The 22,168-nt window shown below is 47.9% G+C and overlaps 3 protein-coding genes across 3 annotated transcripts; 1 reads left to right on the top strand and 2 right to left on the bottom strand.

Moving 5' to 3' along the window:
- Positions 1 to 8,645: 8,645 nt before the first annotated feature.
- On the top strand, positions 8,646 to 9,628 carry BO88DRAFT_427882 (acetate uptake transporter family protein; the record flags this gene model as incomplete). Its single annotated transcript, XM_025709043.1, has 3 exons — positions 8,646 to 9,028; positions 9,085 to 9,253; positions 9,308 to 9,628. 3 exons carry the CDS (start codon positions 8,646 to 8,648, stop codon positions 9,626 to 9,628), a joined length of 873 nt encoding a protein of 290 aa, XP_025560167.1.
- A 1,719-nt stretch (positions 9,629 to 11,347) lies between these two features.
- Positions 11,348 to 13,622, bottom strand: BO88DRAFT_417654 (uncharacterized protein; the record flags this gene model as incomplete). Its single annotated transcript, XM_025708309.1, has 4 exons — positions 11,348 to 12,095; positions 12,150 to 12,265; positions 12,312 to 12,628; positions 12,707 to 13,622. The coding sequence occupies 4 exons, from the start codon at positions 13,620 to 13,622 to the stop codon at positions 11,348 to 11,350; spliced, it is 2,097 nt and encodes a 698-aa protein (XP_025560166.1).
- Positions 13,623 to 19,083: 5,461 nt separating this feature from the next.
- Positions 19,084 to 21,839, bottom strand: BO88DRAFT_370420 (ENTH domain protein). The gene is made up of 5 exons (XM_025704174.1): positions 21,354 to 21,839; positions 21,039 to 21,276; positions 20,793 to 20,983; positions 20,629 to 20,740; positions 19,084 to 20,575 (listed from the first exon to the last, which is right to left on the bottom strand). The coding sequence occupies exons 1-5, from the start codon at positions 21,399 to 21,401 to the stop codon at positions 19,314 to 19,316; spliced, it is 1,851 nt and encodes a 616-aa protein (XP_025560165.1). The 5' UTR covers positions 21,402 to 21,839; the 3' UTR covers positions 19,084 to 19,313.
- Between the last annotated feature and the right edge of the window lie 329 nt (positions 21,840 to 22,168).

Raw genomic sequence — 22,168 nt, 5'->3', positions numbered from 1 at the left:
TCCTCGGATCTTCTTTCGATAATGAATCTAGACTTGGCCAGCTACCCAGTCATGGCTCAATGAATATGTGGTAAAAACCATCTGGGTGCGACGCGACCGGGATAGAGCATAACAGCAATGCAGATGAATCAGAATGCATGAATGCAGCCAAAGCCTCTATGCAGTTAGTCTGTCTATCACTTCAGTTATGATTAGTATGCTTTCAGAGTCATCGTGAAGCAGTTCGCCTTCGCGTACTCGCTTCTGCAGAGCAGGATCACAGTCGACGCAGCAGTTCCCAGCAGATACCATTGTGGCGATGGTATCTATGAAAGTATCTTATTTTGCATCTTGAGCTGTGCTGGCTATGGAAGAGTAAGTGAGCAATTGAGAGAAGAGAGTTGAGATCAAAAAGTGGCAGTATTGATGGTCGGCGAGTTTTTGCTTGTTTTGGCTATTTTGTTTCTGATTGACATGCACGTGCTGCATCAGCAAAAGCAACAAGCAAAGCTCGTCCATCCAGTGACAGCAAATCCCGATCACTGCAGCTCATGATCTTCGGAGCAGCATCTGGTCTATCAACAAATTTGTCATTTTGCCCTCAGTCAATATGCCACTATCGAGTCGGTGAAGCGCATGAAGAACGACAGTTCGTCTCGAAGTCTTCTCACCACCCCGCCGCTTTCCTACTATCGAAGGATAGAGCCGAGGAATCCACTTGATTCCACTTGGACCCTCGATAGTCACTGACGCCAATTCGGTGATGGCGCTGCCTCTGCTGGCGAGGAAACCGGGAGGATGCCAGACCGCTTCTTCTGTAGATCTTCCTCCCCACATCAACAAACACCATCACTCGATCCAACCATCATCCCACCAAAGATCGTCACAGACGCCGGCTGTGATTGACTTTGAACGAATTGTAACTATGTTAGCTTGCCACCTGGTTGGCATGTGGTGATGGGGCTAAGATAGCCCGAAGGCGCGTGGGTGAAAGACAAAGATCTACAAGGCGTCGTGCTTAGACGGCACGGGATTCTAGCAAACTATCTAGCCATCTACTGACTAGTAAGTGAAGATTACTTGCTGTTTTTGCTTCGCTGCATGAACTATGGAGCCGTGAGCACTTGGGCTGTATCCTACTTACGCTTCAGATTCGAAGATTCAACTCAATGTGGACCGGCTCAACCTGGCCACGGACAAACCCGGTTTCCTGCCCCAGCCGCCTACTTTCCCCAACCTCGATACAATGGCCATTGTCCAGGACCTACTCCACCGCTGTAACTCAAAAATGGGCGTAACAGAGATAACGAAGGTGAATGAAGAGCAGAAAAACGCACACACAAAAATTGCATCATTATTGTATATCGAGTGGGTTCTAAACCTAGAGTGAGCAATACGGCAAGTGTACTATCAGAAGCGCTGCCGGGACTTCTGGAACCGTCTCCCAGCCAGTCATATCCGAGAATTCAAGTTACCGCATCTCCGCAGGCGGGGGGACCAGGCTCAAGAAGGACAAAGAGAGGCCTTCGACGAAAAAAGCAAGAAGAACATGCGAAAGTGGAATATCCCCTCCAAGCTACAGTGGACCCCAATACGAGTCCTTCCAAGAGTGGCGCATAGCTTCTTGGAAGGAGAGCTCCAGATTTATTCAAACTTGAACGTAAGATTTTGGTTTGTTTCTCCGCTCCGCCGAGCCGAGGGTATAGAGCAACACGTCTCATCATTTGTCGTTTGCCCAGGCAGGATCTATACCAAGCCACCTCTACGGATGGCCGCGGGGAACGGGAAATCCCCAGACCCCAAGAAGAACCCAAGGATGATGGCCATCCACAGCCCAATTTCCAGGGTCTCGGTACCAGCAGCGTGGATGTGGAACCGACCAAACATCAAACAAGGGCGGTCCGGACGCAAGGAACATCATCCATGGTTTGACCTTGCAAGTGCTGCTCTACGAGCAAGTCTCAGAAGCTGTGCCCGATTTGTCATCTCTGAACCCGTGAGATCACCCGTAACTAGCGGAATTAGGCGTCGGCAGCGTTAGAGAGCATCGTGTCAGCTCGATCAACAATATCAGATTCAAAACCCCCTCCTCCGATAAGCCGTCGATCCCCCTCACTTCTCATCATCCCGTGACCTTGTGCAGGCTGTCTACCCCAACATCCCATGCAAACACGATCCACGACCGTGCCCATTGCCCATCATCAATAGTCAGATCCTTTGCCCAGACAGTTGATCGTCGACAGGGTCATACTCATTTCATGTGTGTGGCCCGTACCAAGATGCAATGAGTGGATGTCCTTCCCAAAGGAGCATGTCTGCATACAGGGATATCCATTGAACCGTATCCGAAAAAGAAAAGAGAAAATGCCTACCAAAGTATACGTTTCAAGCAAAAGCAACTCCTCAGCTGCATCTACGAGTCCAAAATTGGAACACAGTGACGTGGACCACTAACGCACCAGGATCCTGCAATTCCCCCGCAGAACCAGCAGATAGGCAACCAAGCAGATACTCCACGGGATTAAGCAATAGAGCTAAGTAATGCACCACGTGGGTGTGCACATGTACATGGTACATATTCTCCCACCCATTTTGTGTGCTTATTCTGTGTACCATGCGGAGAAATAGTACTTCTCCGATGCCAGTGTATGCAGGATTATTCCCCTCATCTTTGCTCACACATCACGAAACATCACATTCAACTTGAGCGCGTATGAGGGGTAGGTAGAATGCAAGATACTTACAAGCTGCATAACAAATCCCATTAATAGAATCCTACACAATACAGCAGAGTGCAAGTCACACATGTGATAAGAAAAAAGAAAAGAAATAGACCGAAAATTAACATTCAATAGATTGGAAAAATTTTCCGTCACACGGACATATACCAACAAGAAATATATTTCTTTTTTTTTCTCACTTGCCCGAAGGAATTACATCATACTACAAAAAACCTTTCTTTCAAACTCAAGATAATCAATAGTACTACCGAGCTAAATAGTAGATAGTAGAGAGAACCCGATCAAACTTTGAATCCCTACAAGGCATGATAAAGCTCGTATAGCATTTACAATAGTACTACTACTTATAAAATTTAGAATTGAAATGAGTGAAATCGGTCAGATGGGATCTTCACGATCTACTCTGTACGAACAGGGTTACTATGTCAATCACACATTTTCTCGTATGTATTCAACCTGTCCACAAACAGCCATGGAAATAGGTAGAAAAAGAAAAAAAGATATCATCACTCCAACACGCTCAAGACGGAAAGAAAATACTGCGGCCTATTCCGACATGATGGTCTAAGCTTTACGTGTACTTCTTCCTCCAAGTAACTACGTATGTATTAATTTCCCACAAACAACAAACTAAACCAAACCAATTATTATCTACCCTCCCATTAAGGGTTCTCATAAAACCACAACCTGGACCAGGCTACCAGCAGATAGATTACCTACATTAGTCTACTTCCTCTGTTTAAATGAACATGATAAGCACTAAGTACCTAAAAAAACCACTCATAGACATCCATCCTACTAAAGAGTGTGAGACACATCCCGACACGGGTAAATTGCTTCTTAGGCCTAATTCCGCCTAGACTCAACACTACTAGTGTTAATTGCAGGTGTGTGTGCGTGCTTGTGTGATAATAGTAATAATATATTGTAATATAATAATAATAATAATATAAATGGGGACTGGACTGGAAAACTAACGTACTGCGTAATATCATATATATGTAGCCTAGCCTAGCCAAGACAAGACAAAGAGATGGATTCGTGCACGTGCAATTTGCCTACTAAGTAGGCAGATAGTTAAGCAGGCATGCATATGAAGCCATCTTTCATCCATCCATCCATCCTATCGTGGGTACTGCACCAAGTAGGCTTTTGCATCTAGCATTCTAGTGAGATGGAGTAATTGCCGGCCCGGGATCCCGTAGGCTGAAGTTGGGTGTGTCCCACAGTCCACAGTCCACACCATTACTATCGCTGTTTAGCGATGATATCTCTCTCTCCGAGCATTACTGTCCATCGATTTCTACAAGTGGCACCATAAGTAAAAAACTAGTCTTGGGCCCCGCCGCACAAGCTGAACTGAACTAATCTGAACGAACCGCGACCGAGCTTTTTGAAAAGAAACGAAGATTTTTTTTTCCCTCGCAAAGTTCAGATAGGTGGATAATTTATTTGTTGGGACAGGGAATGCAGGATGATGAAATGATTTGTTGAAAGTTCATTTCTTGGCTGCAGGATTTAGTGCCATGACCGGACCACGATCTAGAGCGGAGCCAAAGCGCAGGTTTTGAGTCCAGGACTCCAGTGAGGGAGGGAGGGAGTCATACGAGGATTGGATTGGATTGGACTGGACTGAACTTGTATCTATCTAGCCTAGATAGATTACTACGGCGTGCTAGGTTGGTTGGTTGGTTTGGTGTGGCTCCGTCTTCGTGCAGCGACCTGCATAGTAGTGGCCTCGCCCTGCAGAGCATTTGCCGGCAGCGTCGTCGCCGTCGTCGTCGCTAGGAACAAGCTTCCCGGTCGGAGACGAGAAGGGGAGTCTTAGGAAGGAATGGGATGCGAACTAATCGCTCTAGAAGGATTTGGCTTCGTTTGTTGCTGGAGAAACGCGCTCGCTCGCTCGCTTTTTGAAGAAAACCCTGCAGGAAGGAAGGTTTTGTGTGCGTTGTACCTGGCATGCTGGCTTACTCCCTTGGTAGCTAGGCTAGCTAGCTTAGCTAGTAGTAGATGGTAGTGAGAGAGAACAAGAGAGAAATTTTTACGGCTTACTTACCGACCCGAACTCCGTGGCTGCCGAGGTCCGTACGTACAGAGTAGGGAAAGGGAATTAGGATATAATGGAAATAAATATAATGGAAATGGAAATGAAAAATAATAAGCGATGGTGCAAGCAAGTATTGTGCGAAACTAGTAATGGCTAAAAGTGAAAGCAGCTCTTTGGCTAAATTGATTACTGATTACTGAGGATATTGTTGGTATAGCTGTCATGATAAGCTCGAGGTTCATTACTTTTTGACAGCTTTGCTTTTCCACCTTCAAAAGACCCGACTGATTAACTATTGAATGTTTAATTTACAATCTGACTAGCTTAACGGACATTTGCTCAGGGATTACCCTCCTGTCAGTGTCAAAAGTGTCAAAGGGGGGTTCATTTTAAATGACGATGAGCAGTGGGAGACTGGGTCCCGGGCCAATTTGAGCTTGTTCGTACGCCATCAATTGAGGCTGTGGACGGGAGAGCAGGCAGGAGAGAAGGGAGAGAATAGGGGGAGCCAACTCGGAGACGCGGCTGGCGACGTTCCGAGTTTGAGCTTGACACGAACAGGCAAAGAAAAGAGAGAGTGAGAGGGAAAATCGGCGACGCGGCAGAACGGTCGCCAAGAGGCGCTCCAAGTGGGGATGCGTCCCTTTGTGCCGCGACGAAACAGACCGAGAACGGAGTCTATCCCCCAAACCTCTCTTGTAGATATTTACTGGATCCAGAATCGTTGGTTCTGTCTGTCTGTCTGTCGGGTGGCATCCGCCACCGCCGCCGCACACGGGGAATCTACCCATCTGGAGCCGATGGGGGTTCGACCCAGATGGAAGTGTTCGTCTCGTGTCTAGCAGTATCTAGTCTGATGTAGCATGAAGATAGCTGCTCTCTAGGTTGAATGCTGATCCTGTCGATGGCAACATCGTACTTTTATTTTTTATTTTTTCAGACTTTTTTTTTTTTTTCTTCTGGTTGCGCGGACAATGACTGATAATGTCGCATGTACCGGAATTATGCTCAACGTCACGGCGATCAACGGAGAGAAAGTTCTCCGTAGTTTCCACTGAAAACGAACCAGCTGCTCCGTACAATTAAGTCAGGATACCTATGATAGAGAGTCAGATATCAGATAGATATCCTGCAGAAGAAAAACAAAAATTCCCTCATAAGCAATCTCAAAAGGAAGATTAAGCATATTGAATAGAACCCACACAGCCGCGTTGCCTGCATCTCACACTGCATCTAGTCAATGTATTAAGGGCGCTTGGAGAGAACGGTATGACCCTTCGGTTTGAGACTCGGAAAGCTTCAGATTTCGGGCCCGGTCCCGTTCCCCCCCCCTCTACCCACACCTAGGATCATTCAGTGATTTCTCAGCAAGCAAGCAGCATGTAAGCAAAAAGCAGGTACGGTCGCAGCCGGGTCAGCTAACAGAACTACTAAACCTCAGTTAGGCACAGTCCCCGTCGCAGGAGTACTAACTTAGCAAGCAGAAGTGATGCGAGAGGTAAGGGCCCGCAATCACCGCACCTGCCAAAGCAACTGTACTACTAAACTACTACAGTACTACTTACTGTGTAGTACTCTCCACCAGTCACCCAGCTAGGACTCTTCCAATGAGCCACAGCGTCCAACTAAAAGTAGACTAACCCTTAGCTTGTATGGGACCAGAACTGGGTCATCTTCGGTCGGGTCACACCTCCTTGCGGCAATGGAGGCGTGGGTTCAGCTTTTCGGGTTAGATGCTACTTGGCCATCGTGCAGTGCAGTTTAGATCGGACGGAAAGGGAAGGGAACTGCTGGGGTTGTTGTTGTTATTGTCGAATGGATAGTCATTTTTTTTCTTTCCATTTCTCTTCCCTTGCAACAGATCCAACGATAGACAAGAGACATACCGTCACCGCCGTTACTCTGGGTGACGGACGGATGGGATTCAAAAATGAGAAATTCCCACGAGAGTCACATTACTACTGCCTCAGTTACTTACTAAGTACTTACTGGCTTGGGGTGACATCCAGTAATGGAAGTGACAGCACAGCTTCCGCGGATGATCCGGCTGGAGACTGATGTTCGTATGTAATTAATTTACCCGTACCCTTTTGGAGGAGGGAATAGCCGCACCGTTTGGCGATCGATTAGTCGATGGACTACGAGGGACTACAGAACTACTAGTAGTAGCGAGAGGGTGGCTGGTAACCGAAGAGAAAGAAAGAAAGAAAGGGCCACATCATACGAGATGGCAATCATAATCTATAGAGCCCCATAAATGATATACATAAACATACAAGGATTGTAGAATAATCCAGACCATATGGCATGAGACCTGGAATGTACACGGTGCTTATTATTGCAACTGGAGAGAAAACAAATACCACTGCTAAGTTAGCAGTCAATTGGAGAGATACACAACACACCACTCCAGCTCAGCAAAAGATACATCCATATTACCGTATTACTGACTAAGGCAGCACTACGGCCGAAGACATCTGATGGGTTACACCAATAACAACGCACCCTTCGGAGGTCGAGTCTCCAGTGGCAGCTTTTTACTACGTTAATTGGCTCTTTCCCCAGACCTCGGGCGCCTTTAATCTCCACCTGCCCTTGCTTTCCCCGGGCTTGGAGAGTCAATCGTTCTTAGGCGATACCCGGTCGTCGACTAGAGGAAGAGAAAGACACACACGAAGGATTTGCCATCTGAGAGGTTGTCCGCGTGTGAGTCTGCAGCCCTTGCTGGACGAATGGAGCCATGTTCCTTCCACCCTGCATTTTAGGGCCCTATGGGGTTATTCCCTCCAGCCCTTTAACCTAGGTAATTAAACAACCCTCTAAGACGATGGCAAAGCCCTTCTTCTCCCCCGCTTGCCCATGGTTTGCGGAAAGTCTAATCCCCCATGCCTCCAATGGGAGGTTCATGGACGAATGGAGAGAATACCGCAGAATGATGGAGGATCGGCGCCTCCCTCTTGTCTGTGTCTCTGGTGATGGTGAACGGCGTCCAAGTTCTCGCCAGCGAGACCCATTGTGTTAGCCTGACTTCTAGTCGTCAATTAGGGACATTCACACACACGGGAGTGGCCCGTCAGGTGGATTCCTGCACATCGTTTTAAAAGCCAACGCTAAATTCGGCCGCTCCACTCCTGCGCATCGCCGACAAAGCATGATAAAGTAATAAAAATCATGGTGACACCGTAATAATAAAAAATAATAATATGATATAATAACAGGCTAGATTATGCCCCCCCAAAAAAGACAGATGGGGTGAGGGGAGGAAGGGAAAAAAAAAGAAAAATTTCCCAAATTTTGCTCAGATCAACGCTAACCAACGGATCCCATGGAGAAAATGTCGAATGAAAATGAAATAAAATAAAATGGAGCATCGAAATAAAATAAAATAAAATAAAAAAAAAAAAGAGGAGAACTTACCAAACCAACTAGAATCCCAGGCTAAACTCAACTAACGGTCCTTCCTCCCAAATCCGGTAGAATTGCTGGCTCCCTGCAACCTTCGCTCGTCCGGGTTGGGTCTCATCCCAAAGTCCGTTAATCCCAGCGAGAAGCACTGTCAGGCCGGGCCACTTCCAATTTCTTATTTGACCTTCGCCTTTTCCCCTCTTCTCCCTTGTCCTCTCTCCTCATTGCTTCTATTTATTCCTCTTACATCTTGCACGGTCCCAGTCGTCGTCAAGATACCTTGCTGATCCGGCCAGCAGTGCTGTGCGCATCATATTTCTTTTTGAACTCCTCTTCCCCTCTCCGTGGTTTCATATATATTTATCTCCCTCCACCTTCCAGCTAGCTGGATTGCTCTTTGATCTTAAACCATTATAATCAATCTCCCTCTTATACCTTTTGATCCTTGATCGAATTATCTCCCGATAATCATCATGTCTGCTGAACACCCTATTGAGAAGGACATGGCTCCTGAGCTTGAGAACGGCAGCAACGGCAGTGCTCCCTTAACCCACGAGTTGACCGCTGAGGAGACCGCCAGAGCTGCTGCGCGTTTTGGCTATGGACCCATGGCTCACGTCAACACCAAGGAGGCCAACCTGCGCCCCTTCGGAGGTGAATTCCAGCCTGGTTTGTACAAGTCGGTCGAGCAGCGCAAGTTCGCCAACCCGGCTCCTCTGGGTCTCTGCGCTTTCGCCCTCACTACTTTCCTCCTGAGTTTGATCAACATGGGAACCCGTGGTATCTCTGCGAACAACATTGTCGTTGGTTTGGCTTTCGGATATGGTGGTCTCGTTCAGTTGCTTGCTGGCATGTGGTATGTACACCCTGTTGCCACAATCCTCGAAATGAAATGCTGATCGTTATTGATAGGGAAATGGCTGTCGGAAACACCTTCGGTGCCACTGCTCTGTCCTCCTACGGAGGTTTCTGGATCTCTTTCGCCATTGTCTTGACCCCCGGTGGGTTCGAGATCGAGTCGTCGATTGAATCCGCCGGTGGCGCCACCATGTTTTACAACTCGATGGGACTGTACCTGCTGGTAAGCTTGATCAATGGCTGGAAGAATGAGCATCGCGCTAACTATCCTCCTTAGGGCTGGTTCATCTTTACCACCATCCTGCTGTTCTGCACTCTGAGATCCACTGTCGCCTTCTTCTGCCTCTTCCTGTTCCTGGACCTGACCTTCTTGCTGCTTGGTGTTGGTTACCTGCAGCGGAACTCTGCTGGCGAGCCCAACACCCCCGTCATCAAGGCGGGTGGTTTCTTCGGTCTCCTGGCTGCATTTGCCGCTTGGTACAACGCCTTGGCCGGTATTGCCGACAGCAGCAACAGCTTCTTCATCATCCCTGTTGCTCACTTCCCCTGGTCTCCCACTGCTCGTAGCCGTGCTAAGACCCCCCGTGAGACTGTCTAAACCAGTCGCGTGGGTTTGGGCCATCGACATGGTCGCGTTGAAAGGAGCCTCTTGAAAGAAAGAGTAATACACCTGCAGTTGTTATGTTTCAGATACCCATTCTAGTAAGGCCATTGCTGCGCGGGGAATGGTCCAGGTTGTAGACCACTTGGGGGGTCTTGTCAAGACGTGCAAGCCCTCTGCAGCGGGTCCAAACAATCCAGAGCAGTGTTTTGTTTATTGTGTTGGTTTCCATTGGGATATATATTATCGGAACCTGGGTAATAATGATGGAGCAGTCCGTTGTCGAGTGCGACGGACAGGGGACGCGTCGGTTTTGGATGTTTAGTTTTTGTTAATGAAATGATTAACCTTGAATGAATACATGATTTATGTCAGCTTGACCTGAAGTAAATGCTGTTGAACACCTACCTCACCCATCCCCTAGTCTCATTCATCCCCTAGTCCTGCGCAGCAGTCCTGATAGACCTTATATACCCCAACGCGAACAAAGAAAGCATGAATAAGAAAAGAAAAGAAGTATAAAAAGAAACCAAGAAACTATAATCTGCACGCAACATAACACAATGCAATGCAACTCACTCTCCAAACCTTCGAAGAAAAGCTTCAATAGTCAGTTAGTAAGTAGTAAGTAATCCCCGACCGCAGGAAACAAAGAAATAATATCCCGGTCGCTTGACACTTTGTCAACGTTGCGAACTCTCCGACGTCGCACAAGTTGAAACCAAGAATATGAGTCAAACAATCAATCAAGTAATTGGGCAGGTAAATCGGCGGGCCGTTTCCAAGCTGTCAGTTAGTTCTTTTCTTCCCTGTTGTTTTGACTGTTCTTTGTATGAATGTACTTTGTTAGTGTATAGACTTGTAGTATAGCAATAGTAGTAAGTAGTAGATAGTCCTAAACAAGCAATGCACACTCCGTGCTGTGTAATCAGAGGGTGTCAAAGCGCTATATGTTTCAGTATACAGATAACGAAATATGAAGACATAGTAAAAGTAAAGACAAGAAAAAAAAGCGCAAGGCTAGCATCAAAACGAGAGACCGACGTAAGTATTTATCGACCGACCGACCGGCGGCAGCGGCAGAGACTCGGCGTTCGAGCGGAATTCACTCGGACGGAAATTTCTCGGAAGTGTCAGAAAAAAATAACCTCACTACTACTTATACCTTACTAGTTAGTTCATGTACTTAGTTGATTGATCCCGAGATCGATTGTCCAATCCGCTGCTGTTGGCTGGGTTCTGCCAATGTGGACTTTTTGTAAGTGTTCGTGTAAGTGGATTCTTTCTTTTTTCTTTCTTTTTCATGCATGGCTTTTCTTTAATCATTGTTTTTTTTTTGTGGTTGGTTTTTTTCTTAGTTCCTCGTTTGTTGGTGTGGGAGAGGGCGTGGCTGGTTGGGACTGTGCTATTGGGAGGTGACTGTTTGTTCGATTGGTATGGGTGAGGGATTTTTTTGTACAAGGCTTGGTTTTGGGGCTTACTGTCCTGTTTTCGGGCTTGGTAAGTCGGGATCCCGAATGGTGTGATATCTGGGATTATGGCTGATTGGTTGATCATCCTGTTTTCAAGATCGAGAGGATCATGTGTGGATATGTAGTAGGATTGTAGGAATTGTAACGATTGTGGCAGCTTTGTCATATATACCATATCTCATTAATATATCATACATGCCACATGAACATGCGATCAGTCCTATGTATGAGTGTTATGTCGGGTCTATATACATTCGTGCGGTGCGCGGAGCTTCATCTCAATCTCTTCCCATAGTTCTCGTAGCGGAGTCAGGTAACTCCGGTCCGCATAGAAAAAGCCTAGAAGTAGGGCTCGGAGGTCCTGCCACGAGTGGATGCTTCCGTCTTCTCGAAGTACCGAAACAAGTTCGTTCACGAAAAAGGTCCGCTCCGGTAGCAGCCGCGAACTGCACGCCCCGATGAACAGGATCCAGATCAGCACATCCCGGCACAGTTCAAAGTATCCAGCACTCATCGTGCTTTCCAGCGCGAAACGAAGCGCAGTCACCGGCTTGGGGAACACCGGCGCGATGTGCGGGTAGAAGCCCCAAATGACGGTGTCATGGAACACCAGGCATGCCAGCCGAACGCAGCCTTCGATGGTGGCTTCCATCTTGATTTCACCTGTCGCCGTGTACCGGTCCTCATGGAGGGAGTATTCGACGTACAGGACTTCGGTGTTGAAGTAGTCCTCCGTCTCATCGTCAAAGTCTTGGTATTGCGTTGTACTCTTGATCCATTCGCAGTACCACGTCAGTGCGGCCAGGTCATATATCATCTTGGACATGGCATCCCCAAAGATGCCGGGTATCTCAATTAATTGTGTCAAACGCGTAGCTAAAATTAGTAGATCTTCATTAGGAGGCATGAGCGCCAATTGTGAGGGACGGGCGTAACGAATAAAAGGGAATATGGGCTTGGTGCCGGCCATGCACGCCACACGGATGTCAGTCCTACTCGAGTCAGTCCCGGCCCACAGACTCCACCAAAGCTTGAGTTAAACTGACCATGATATCTGGAATCGAACGTCGGGCGGTACATCCGCGAAGGTTTTCCTCATGCCTACCATCTGTCGGAGACCGGCCAGATGGATTTTGAGATAGTCGGCATTGCCAGATGCAATCTGACAAGTTAGCTAACCTCTTACATAATGGTTCGGCAGTACTAACCTCAATAGTCAAAAGGATTGACACGGCGGCAATCAGCTGGTCACTGGAGGCCTTGATCGGATCCGATAATCCCTCGTTGACTAGTTTAATCGTCTCACCGCGATGATGGAACGTGTCCAGAAGTAGCACGCTAGAACGCCGCTTGTTGGGGTCCGTCAGCGGGAGCTCCCCTGCTGCCAAGGCGGAATTCGACGCGGCTACACATATACAAGCGTGCAATGATACCGGATCTTGTTGAACCAATGCGGTCCAGTGATCCCGCAATTTAGGTCCATACCGGCGCTGCAAAGGATAGGCCTGCTGAGTCAGGTCGAAAACTGCAGAAGATCGTTAGAACTACGCCTTTCAATGTCTATTGTAAGTCAACCTACAGTGCTGAAGATGTCGACACATACGGTCCGACATGACCGTATGCATTGAATTGAACGGGTCGGTAGCACCGCCCAGATAAGCCCACGGAGTTGCGGACTGCACGGGTGCGAGAGCATTCTGCGATGGAGTATCGACGCTGTAGTTGTCCACTGTCTCGGCAGAAACAGATGGATAACTGCCCGCGTCAGTGACCACCAACTCCTGCTGCGGTACTTCCTTCTGTCGCTGTTCGGGCGACGATGAACCAGAGGATGATGATGGAGAAGAGGAGGGAGAATCAGAGACGATGCGTGTGCCGAAGGAAGAGGATTCGGTGACACTTGGTTTCGGGAAGGATCCAGCAGAAGGGGCCGAAGAAGACGGAGCTGCAGCTGACGAACTGGAGGCTGTAGTTTCCACCGGCTGAAAGGCAAGATGTTTCCAGGTTTTACTCTTGTAGCGTTTCGTGTTTTCTAGCCGTTTCTTGCGGTTGTGCTCGGACATGACATGGGAACGAATGCGCTTGAGTGTCTCCTCCCTGGTACCTTCGGACACGGACTGTGGATCGGTATGCACCCAAAACAATGTCGATTTCCCCGCGGCGGCATTGTTGGACTTCCGCGACTTGCGGGGTTTCGTGACCCCATTCCTGTTTACATCCTGCCGGGTAGATTCAGTGGTGAAGGTCTGCGAGTCGGCATGGACGGGGGCCGGAGGTATTGATTGCTGGGGCGGCGGCGGAACAGGACCATAAGCAAGCGGTTGGCTGGATGTCGAGATCGGATAAGAGTAGGGATGATGAGGATGTTGATAGGTATTATTATTAATCGTGACTGGATGTACAGCAGTAGTGGGAGAGGCCCAAGCAGCTGGTTTGCTCAGCACAGGCAAGACGTGCTCGTGGTCGGTGGCCAAAGAGCGCGCCGTTGGCTGATAGTGGTGGGAATTTCTAGCGTCCATCGCACGCGCGAGTCTAAAGTATTATTCACAGATCCAGCTGGCGATCTTCATCGACGTTCATCGTTCTAGAATGGGCGAAAATCGAACGATAACCGTCTAGGCGGAAGGGTGGGAATTGAGGATGATGAGAGAAGAATCCGGGGGGGAAAGGATGAATGAACGGAGGGAAATGCTGAATGGTCAGCGCACTGCCCTTATCAGGAAAAGCCCATCTCTCGGAAGGTGGATGTTCAAGGAAGAGATGGAAGGGAAGGATGCCGGAAGAGCAATTAGTGGTAGTACTAAGTGATAGTAATAATAAAGAGGGAGTGAGAGTGAGAGAGTGATTGGGGAAGGGCCGATGATTGATTGATTGAGTGGGAGGAGGAGAGGGGCTGCAAAGTGGAGGGGACAGGGACCTCGAATTGGGTAAGGCCCAGCGAAGAAAAAAAAAATTGAAAAAGATAAAAAATTGAAAAGGAAAAAAAACAGAAAAGATCAAGCAGCCAGTTGAGGAGATTTAATTCCTATTCCTTGTTTTCCCTTTTTTTTTTAAACCCCCGTTCCTTTTTTTCCCTTATTTTCCTTCCCGTTCTAATTTTCTGCTTGTCTGGACGCGTAGCCAATGATCGGTTTGTTTGGCGGCCAACATTACCGGAACAAATGCAGGCACAGGTACATAAACGAGTCACCCTGACAGGTTCATTCACTTCTTTTCAGCAATTAGTGTATAAATTGAAAATTATATTATGATAACGGCGCCCAACAATGGTAATGCCTCATAATGAACAAGACAATGAATGCAACAGAATAGACACGAGGTCCAGATCTCGGATGTTGCAGTAGCCGGTGCCGGGTGGAGCAGCAACTTAAAAATTCTCGATGCGAATTGGAGACTCCAAACATGAGTAATACATTGCATTACGAGTATCCGCAGGTTATTAATAGTAGGGGCGACCACATTTAATATCATCCAGAAAGTAGTGCCCAGACTTGTTATGCACCTTAGGAATCAGTTAGATAGTATCAAGAATTTTAGGCAAACAAAGAGGTGTGTGATGAGATACCACTTTCTACATGTTTGATCGATACTACCATAGCGCACACACTACACACTAATCATTTGACCACTCAGGCACAACCCTGCCCAGAACAAACCATCCCTCCTCCTCCTCCTCCTTCCCCCGTAATTCCGCGGGTTTCCCTCTGGCACATACAGAAAACCGCGTTAGTCGGAAGTTAAAATCCAGCCCAAGACCAGCAGGAGACATCCGAAAAACCCATAACAAACCGGTGGGCTCCACTTTTTCCGATCGGAGGAGATCGGACAAATTTTCCCTCCTGGATGGTTTTGGAGGTTCTCCTTGCGCGGTCAAAAATATGATGTATCTCTCTCTCCCTTCCAAACCAACCAAACACCGAGAACACCGCTTTGGTTACGTTTGCTCAATAATTGTGCATCGTCAGATATACTACCAACATAGCCAGAGATATATTAACATTTGTCAATTGCCCGACTCCACGGCAATCAAACTAGCGACTCCACGTACGTCATGTTAAGAAAGTCTTCAGGGCTGACACTTTTGCCGGCTCGTTTCCCAACAAGCAGGCACGCCCGTCCGTCGGGGAGAAACTAAAATCGAGCCAAGACGGTTTGATCCACCGCCATTACGATTGACCGCAACGGTTTGAGCACGTCATTCCAGATTGTCCGTTCCGCTTTGTACGACCCTCCTGAGGGATGGATAACGGTTCTCATTAATGTTTCGAATCAAGTATTGCTTGCCGATTCATAGAAGTAGTCAACTATTTAGTGTCATTGATGTTCGGTTTCATAACATCCTCTACTCTTCGGTCATGTTTCACTCTCATACCATGGTTTTCCACACACTCAAATCCTTCCACTAGTGTGTGTGGTAAGCAAGTAACTAACAACGCCCCAACAGCCACTCAGCCAGCCAACCCGCCAAACAAACAGCAAAAGCACGCACAGGATGCTATGCTGCCTGCATCTACCTGCACTGCGCCTTGACTGCTACCTTTCGTGCAGCGATCGCCCATACTTGAAGTATACAGGGATGAGAAACGAACAACTCGTTCTTGGCTCCCCGTGACTTTTCCTTTTTTTTTTCCCCTCCCTCTGTCCCTCTGTGTGATTGTATGTGTGTGTGCCGTTGGCTTACATACTTTCTCCTGCGGAGTTTATGCACACGAGTCAGGCCAGTCTCATATGTACATGCCTCCCCTGTGGTGATTGTTGCAGTTGCACAGAGTTACATCGGGAGGGTGTTGTTGGCCTACTAAACTTGACCGCAACATGGCGCCGCCAGGTTACGTCCGAATCGGTCTCCCTGCATGTGTCTCTAGCCATGTAGTAACTAATTCATAGGTGTTTTGCTATTTACTAGATAGATAGTCTCCATAGACCCCATCCAGATCGGGCGCTGAAGTCCGCACGCTAGGACCAATATGGAGTTTTTCGGTTTTCATTTGTACTATGATAATAATGTGGTTTATATTCCTGGAGCTGCGTAGAAACATGGCTACAAATGATATTACTTGAATTTAGTCCGTCGCTTAGTTACTAACTAGATGATTAGTTAACTAGTAGTTAAAGTAACTACGGTGTTTTTATCTCCGCTTACTAAACATCCGAGGAGAGAAAAATTTAACGAGAACGTCGGATATATCTCTGTTTGAAGCCACAAGCACGGGACAGGATTGTTTTAGGATGGTGACGGCTGTCATATCCGCTTTCCACTGGGCTAGGACCAATCGTTTGGTTAGCTGAGGTGCCTTCTCTTGGTGCCTTGACTAGTACTTCTAGATAGGAAGGAAAGGAATTCATTTATACGGAGTCCGGAGTAAATAGATCCCAGCCATCATTGACAACATATTAAATCGCCCAAAATCTGGACAACAATATCGAGTGTATACACTTAAGCGACGACTACTACATAGTACACATCCAAATTCCCAAAACTCAGTCGGCACATAGATACACATCTAGAAGTGGATACGGGATGGATTCCCACTCCTCAGGTGGGCCAAACTAGCCTGGAAACTGACTAGCTAGACTTAGCTAGCAAGCATCTTGACCAAGCACAATTCTTCACCACAGGAAACCAACAGCAGCATCGACACCAGGACGACGTACCTCGTACCCATTTATACGAAGATACGGCATAGAAGAAAAGCCTATCTAGTAAGTAACTAAGTAAGTATCGACCAAAACCACGGGAACCCGCAACGCCCATCAAACTCTATCTAGACTCATACTGAAACAACTACAACTCAACAGCGGCAACTTCTTACTAACTGGATAGTAACTACGGAGTAATTAGTTTAACTAAGTACGTAGTTAGCAATCATCTCAACCCACCCACCCACCTATGGAGTCATGGACAGGTAGTAGGTGATTTAATTTACGTTCTATCGGAACGAGCCGATCGGTCTGCACCCGGTCCACCGTTAGTTGATCCAGTCCAATGCACGCCAAGGTATAGGTCAACCAAACAGATCGCGGGTTTGCGTGTTGGTTGAGGTCTGGACACACAACTGTCTTTGGGGATCGGATATTCCGGCTTCGCCTGGATGAAGAAACTGAAAGAAAGAAAGAGCGTGTGAGTAGGAAAAGAAAACTGTGGATAAAAGTGGACTTGGGATATATTTGTTCGGACGCGTCGGAGATTCGAGCCCGGTGATAAGTTACTTGGCCCGGCATACCGGGATGAAAAGTTCCGTGCGTATGAATGCTTGGGGTGTGATTGGTTGGTTGGTGGTTGGGTGCTCGGAGATTTGATCGTGTTGGAGGTACTATTACTACGTACTAGTAGTAGTAGTATATAGTGTGTTGGGTATTAGGCTTTATGGTCGAGACCAAGTTTTTGCATTGTATGTTGTGACTTGTGAGACATAACAGCTGGTAAAGGACTAGAACACTAAACATAGTAATAGACTAATAGCCGAGGAAGATTGGTTTGAAACTGAATCATATTATTAATGCCCAGATATTGGCTTCACTGTCTCGACTGATAGCAATACGAGTTCATTGGCTCGGGAGCAATATCCGACACCTCAACTCTGAAAACTCGGTTCGCATCAGAAGGCAGAAGAAGCCGAGGAGTCTGGATCCAGCAGCTGCAGCTTTGAAGCAACGGGATTCAGTTCCCTGCTACTAACTCCTCTGTATTCCCTCTCTTAGCAAGCAGGTCCTCTATCTTCTCTTAGGACTGCTGGTCAAGGGAAGTGCAGTTTTTCTTCGACTTTTTCAACCGGGAGTTATCACTCTGGACCAATCGTAATCTCTCTATATACGAAACATCGGGAACGTACGTGGTCAGTGCCCCATTCGATATTACGGCATCCTGTTCTACTACTGAATAGTAGTGTTATTAGCCCAGGAACTTGTCTTCAAGACGTAGTTTAGACGGCTTCCGGGCTTCTTTAGCAGCCAAGCAATTGGAACCACGTTGGGTACATTACACCAAATTCGAGGATGTGTGGGGATAAGTCTAGGTGTTGGCTCATTAGAGTCTCTCGTCGTAATATGAAGGGTAATTAATGACCTTTATCCATACGAACTAAATGTTGAATGCAAAGATACCCTTTCTAGACCAGAACAAGTACCATGGAAACTACAGATATGACCAACTTCGACGGATTGTTGAAAGATTGAAAGAGCGGGAAGAGAAATGTGAGCATCTAGGAGATATTATAAGTGACAAAGGGGCAAGTCTTGGTTACTTCTGCAATAGAACACTTTCCCAGGCCAGCAGTAAGCCGGTTTGACTGAGGCTTGTCAAACCCGGAAAGATATTCGAATAGCATAATACACCCATACTCCCACCATGCTCACACTTGCTATAGTCTATTGTGTGAGAAATAAGAGCCATGATTCTGTGGAGAAGCCCTCAGCTCGTATTTGACCTCGTGATATTATGTATCTAGTTATCCAGGGCCTGAGAGCATAAAGTGATAGCATATCTTCTACGAAGGCCTCGCTTATAGCTCTCTCCACATTGACCACTTGGCAACAATAACATCAGTGATGGACCCGAACCGTTGTATACAAGGATACTTCATAGCCACAGTTACCATCTTGGCGGTCAGTAATGGCTTAAGTGACTGACTCAGTATGAATCCTAGTGGGAAAGATACCGATTTCGGGTCCAAAGGAGCCACCCCTAGCCATGTGCTTTCGCCGTTAATTACATATTAGATATCCCGTAGATGGGGACTACATAGCTGATCTAGAGCAGTGATTGATAAGACTTCATACTGTGGGAAGGATTACTCACACAGGAGGTCAATCGGGCAATCGATTGCCGGGCTTAACTAGTAGGAGGGTTTCACGAGGGCCAGAATGTCGATCTCCCCTTGCTGATGGCCGGCACTCATGCAGGTAGATCCCAAGTACTACCCTCATCTTACTGGTCAACTGTTGCTTATCGTCGATACAAACGGCCAATTGTTTCAGGTTGCTGCAATCCTTTGTTATATTCTCTTATCACTGAACCTCTGCTATCGCTACATGGTCAACGGTCGGGCCCGCACTGCGAGCCCCGCCATTATGCTTTCAAAACACTCAATCAAGAAACCCAATGCAAGTCAATAAAAGAGTATTAAAGGGAAAGGAGAAATAGTTATGTTCTAACACACTATTTTGTTTGCGTGTGGTGTTGTAGAGATCAAAATGTTCTGTAAGCACCGTTATGACAGCCCCGGTCGCGGGAATATGGGCACCGTGTCTAGTTGCTCCAAGCCTCCCATTGTGCCCTGTTGCCCGCCGACATGCCACCCTTGACCAGTCTGTTGGTTCACAAAGGCACTCTGGCGGAAAGGATTCGTGCTCCCCGTAGGGTTTGGTCGCAGAGGAGCCGCAGCAGGGGGTTGCAGGCCCTGGGACTGCGGTGGGGGAACAGAGGACGCACGGGCAAACGGATTAGTTCCCGTCCGCTGGGCTTGAAGTGGCGCTGGCTGTTGGGACGCTTGCGGCTGCGCCTGCGGGTAGGCTTGAGGAACACTGGTATCAAGCTGCGGGTTGACTGTTGATAAACGTCGTGCGAAGGGGTTCGTATTTTGACGGTTAAGGGGAGTGGCAGGCGTGGCCGATCCGGTCGGCGTGCTCATTAACATCGATTGTCTGAAGGGGTTGGTTGACTGTGGCTGCAACTGCTGCTGGGCCATTGACATTTGTTGCTGCTGGGAGAATGCACTCATGTCATGTTGTGGGATGGGTGCGAGGTTTGACTGGAAACCGTATGTCTGGGGCTGCGCCGAATAACCACCAAATCCGGCCCCCGTGTGGTTGGGTTGAAGAGGTTGGGGAGCCTGTTGCTGCTGCTGCGGCTGGCCAAATTGCTGGAGATTCTGCGGCGCAAACTGGTTTCCAAACGCCGCTTGTTGGTCAAATCCAGTCGGTTGGGGCTGCTGGAAGCCCGTCGGTTGCGCGTAGAAGGCCTGTTGCTGCGGTGGGAACCCGGTTTGCTGGAACTGCATCGCCTGCGGTTGCTGCTGTAATTGCGCTTGCTGGAACGGATTGGTCTGGGCCATCGGCTGCTGATTCTGCTCGATTGAATCAAAGAAGTCGATAAGGTCCGATTGGTTTGACTTCTGTGTCTGTGGATTCGGCTGGGTTTGAGGCCGTGCCGGCATAGTGTTCGCGTTGCTCACGGCCCGATCGCCTGTCGCAGTCTTACTCACAGGCGGAGGAGTTCCGCCGCTCTTCCCTTGCTTCCGTGCCAAATATTCTCGCCGGCGAAGGTTGAAATCCGGGTCGTTGAGATCGTCCTCCAGAAGCCGCGTAAGATCGGTAGAAGCATGTTTGAGCTTAGGGATCTCCAATCGCGTCGCAGACTGGAAATGCCTGGCAACTCCCAGAAACTTCACGACTTCTTCCGTTTGAACCGTAAATGTCTTGTATATTTCCAACGCGCGTTCGCTGTCGGGTCGCGACATTTCAAAGTAATGCTCTACACACAGTCCAGTCAGAGCATGTCGCGGGTTTGCTAAGCAGAGCACCTACCAAGAACGTTTATTGTTCCTTCGTTCATCACAGAATACAGGGTCAAGAGATCCAAAACCAGCAAGCGAAATGCGGTCAACGATATTTCGTTCTCAACGTCGTCAGTGAGAAGCTGAGGCATGTCAGTTGAAGATGTCATGATGCAAGGGAAGGAGATGACCCACGTCACATTTGAGCAGTGCATGGATCTGATGCTGAACTATTTCTGTCTCCCTCAGAAGTCCCTTTTCTACTGTCAGTCTCTTCATCCGACCTTGTCCGCTTCGCACATAGTCGGTCTTTGTATCCTCGAAGGCACGCGCACGCGCGATTAGATAATCGGAGTATCTTCGAATATTATGGCCTTGCGACTGTACTGTGACATCAACATGTCAGTAATCTCCCGCGCAGGTTCTGACACCATCCCTCACCTTCTGAGAATCCACTGATGGCAAGTCTTCTGGGGTTCTCTGCCATATACTGCAATGTAGCATCCAACTGCCCCTCCCTTATCATCAAGTGGACAACAATAAGAGCTTTGAAAACAATGGTCCATGTTGAGTCGCGAAGTCGGAGCTGCAGCGTCCGAAATATCTCTGCAACACCTGCCTCACCTGTATGAGTCGCAACAAGTATATGTTCAATGTATTTGGATTTGGGGGCCGCAAGCTGTTGATGAGGACCAGATCGTCAGCACTTGCGCAAGATCACGCATCCCCTGAAAAGACGCGGAACCTCCTACCAACCTTTATCTTGGTGGCTCCCTTCACCGACTTCTCAAAGTTGTGAGACATGTTCAAAGATGGCTGTCCTCCGTCACAGCAATTGGTCGGAAACAGAAATCAGGGGAATCTGGCAGGCAGCTGGATTCGAGGTGGAGGGGCGTTTTCGGGGTGGAACGATAACCAGATCGATCGAAGATGAGAAGGTACCAAAACTATAGTCGTGTTCTGAATGCTTTGCCCACGCCAATTCCAAAAATAATCATGATGCGTCAAGTTGCCATGTCGCGGAACTGGTGATTCTTACGCAAGCTGTCAAATAGGAAGTGGGACGGGGGTGAAGTGCCGACTCCTAGGGAGGGGGTTCGGGACTTTCGGTATGACAGGGATGATCTGCCTGATAATTCCCCAGAGGAAGGGTGGTGGGGGGTCGAGGATTGAAGCGGTCAAGCGAACAGGAGGGGAAGCGTTATGAGAACAAGTCGGGGGGAGAGAGAGCTTCAGGCAGTTCGGGATGTTGGACTTCAAAGCGGCATCGCAGTGGAGCGCCCGGTTGCACCCAACTAGGCTAGGAACCGCCTAGTGCCGTTTGGGTCGGCGCGATGATGTTATCCGACGAACTATATGTACCACGCTGTTGAGGATGATCTCTACCTCTGTAGTACAAAAGAAAGATGAAGGTAGAGTAAAGTGTCACTTCATATTAATATTGTTTTTTGATTGCCTCACTTTTAAGTTGACATAACACATAAGTTGAGCCTTCCATCAAGTGCAATTGTACTGAGTTGCTACAATTGTAGGTATACGTTCTGTCCTCACGTGATCGATAATATATATCT

Source organism: Aspergillus vadensis, assembly GCF_003184925.1.
Source record: "Aspergillus vadensis CBS 113365 unplaced genomic scaffold BO88scaffold_21, whole genome shotgun sequence".
Classification (NCBI taxonomy): Eukaryota; Fungi; Ascomycota; class Eurotiomycetes; order Eurotiales; family Aspergillaceae; genus Aspergillus; species Aspergillus vadensis.
The sequence above is the reverse complement of the archived record's forward strand: the minus strand, read 5'-3'. Positions and strand labels throughout refer to the sequence as shown.

What these genes read in the sequence shown, in the direction of transcription:
- BO88DRAFT_370420 (XM_025704174.1), bottom strand. Translation starts at nt 21,401, where the DNA reads ATGTCTCACAACTTTGAGAAGTCGGTGAAGGGAGCCACCAAGATAAAG. An exon ending in AGGGAGCCACCAAGATAAAG is followed by an intron (nt 21,277 to 21,353) that starts GTTGGTAGGAGG and finishes CCTCATCAACAG; the next exon opens with CTTGCGGCCCCCAAATCCAA. An exon ending in CATCAGTGGATTCTCAGAAG is followed by an intron (nt 20,984 to 21,038) that starts GTGAGGGATGGT and finishes TTGATGTCACAG; the next exon opens with TACAGTCGCAAGGCCATAAT.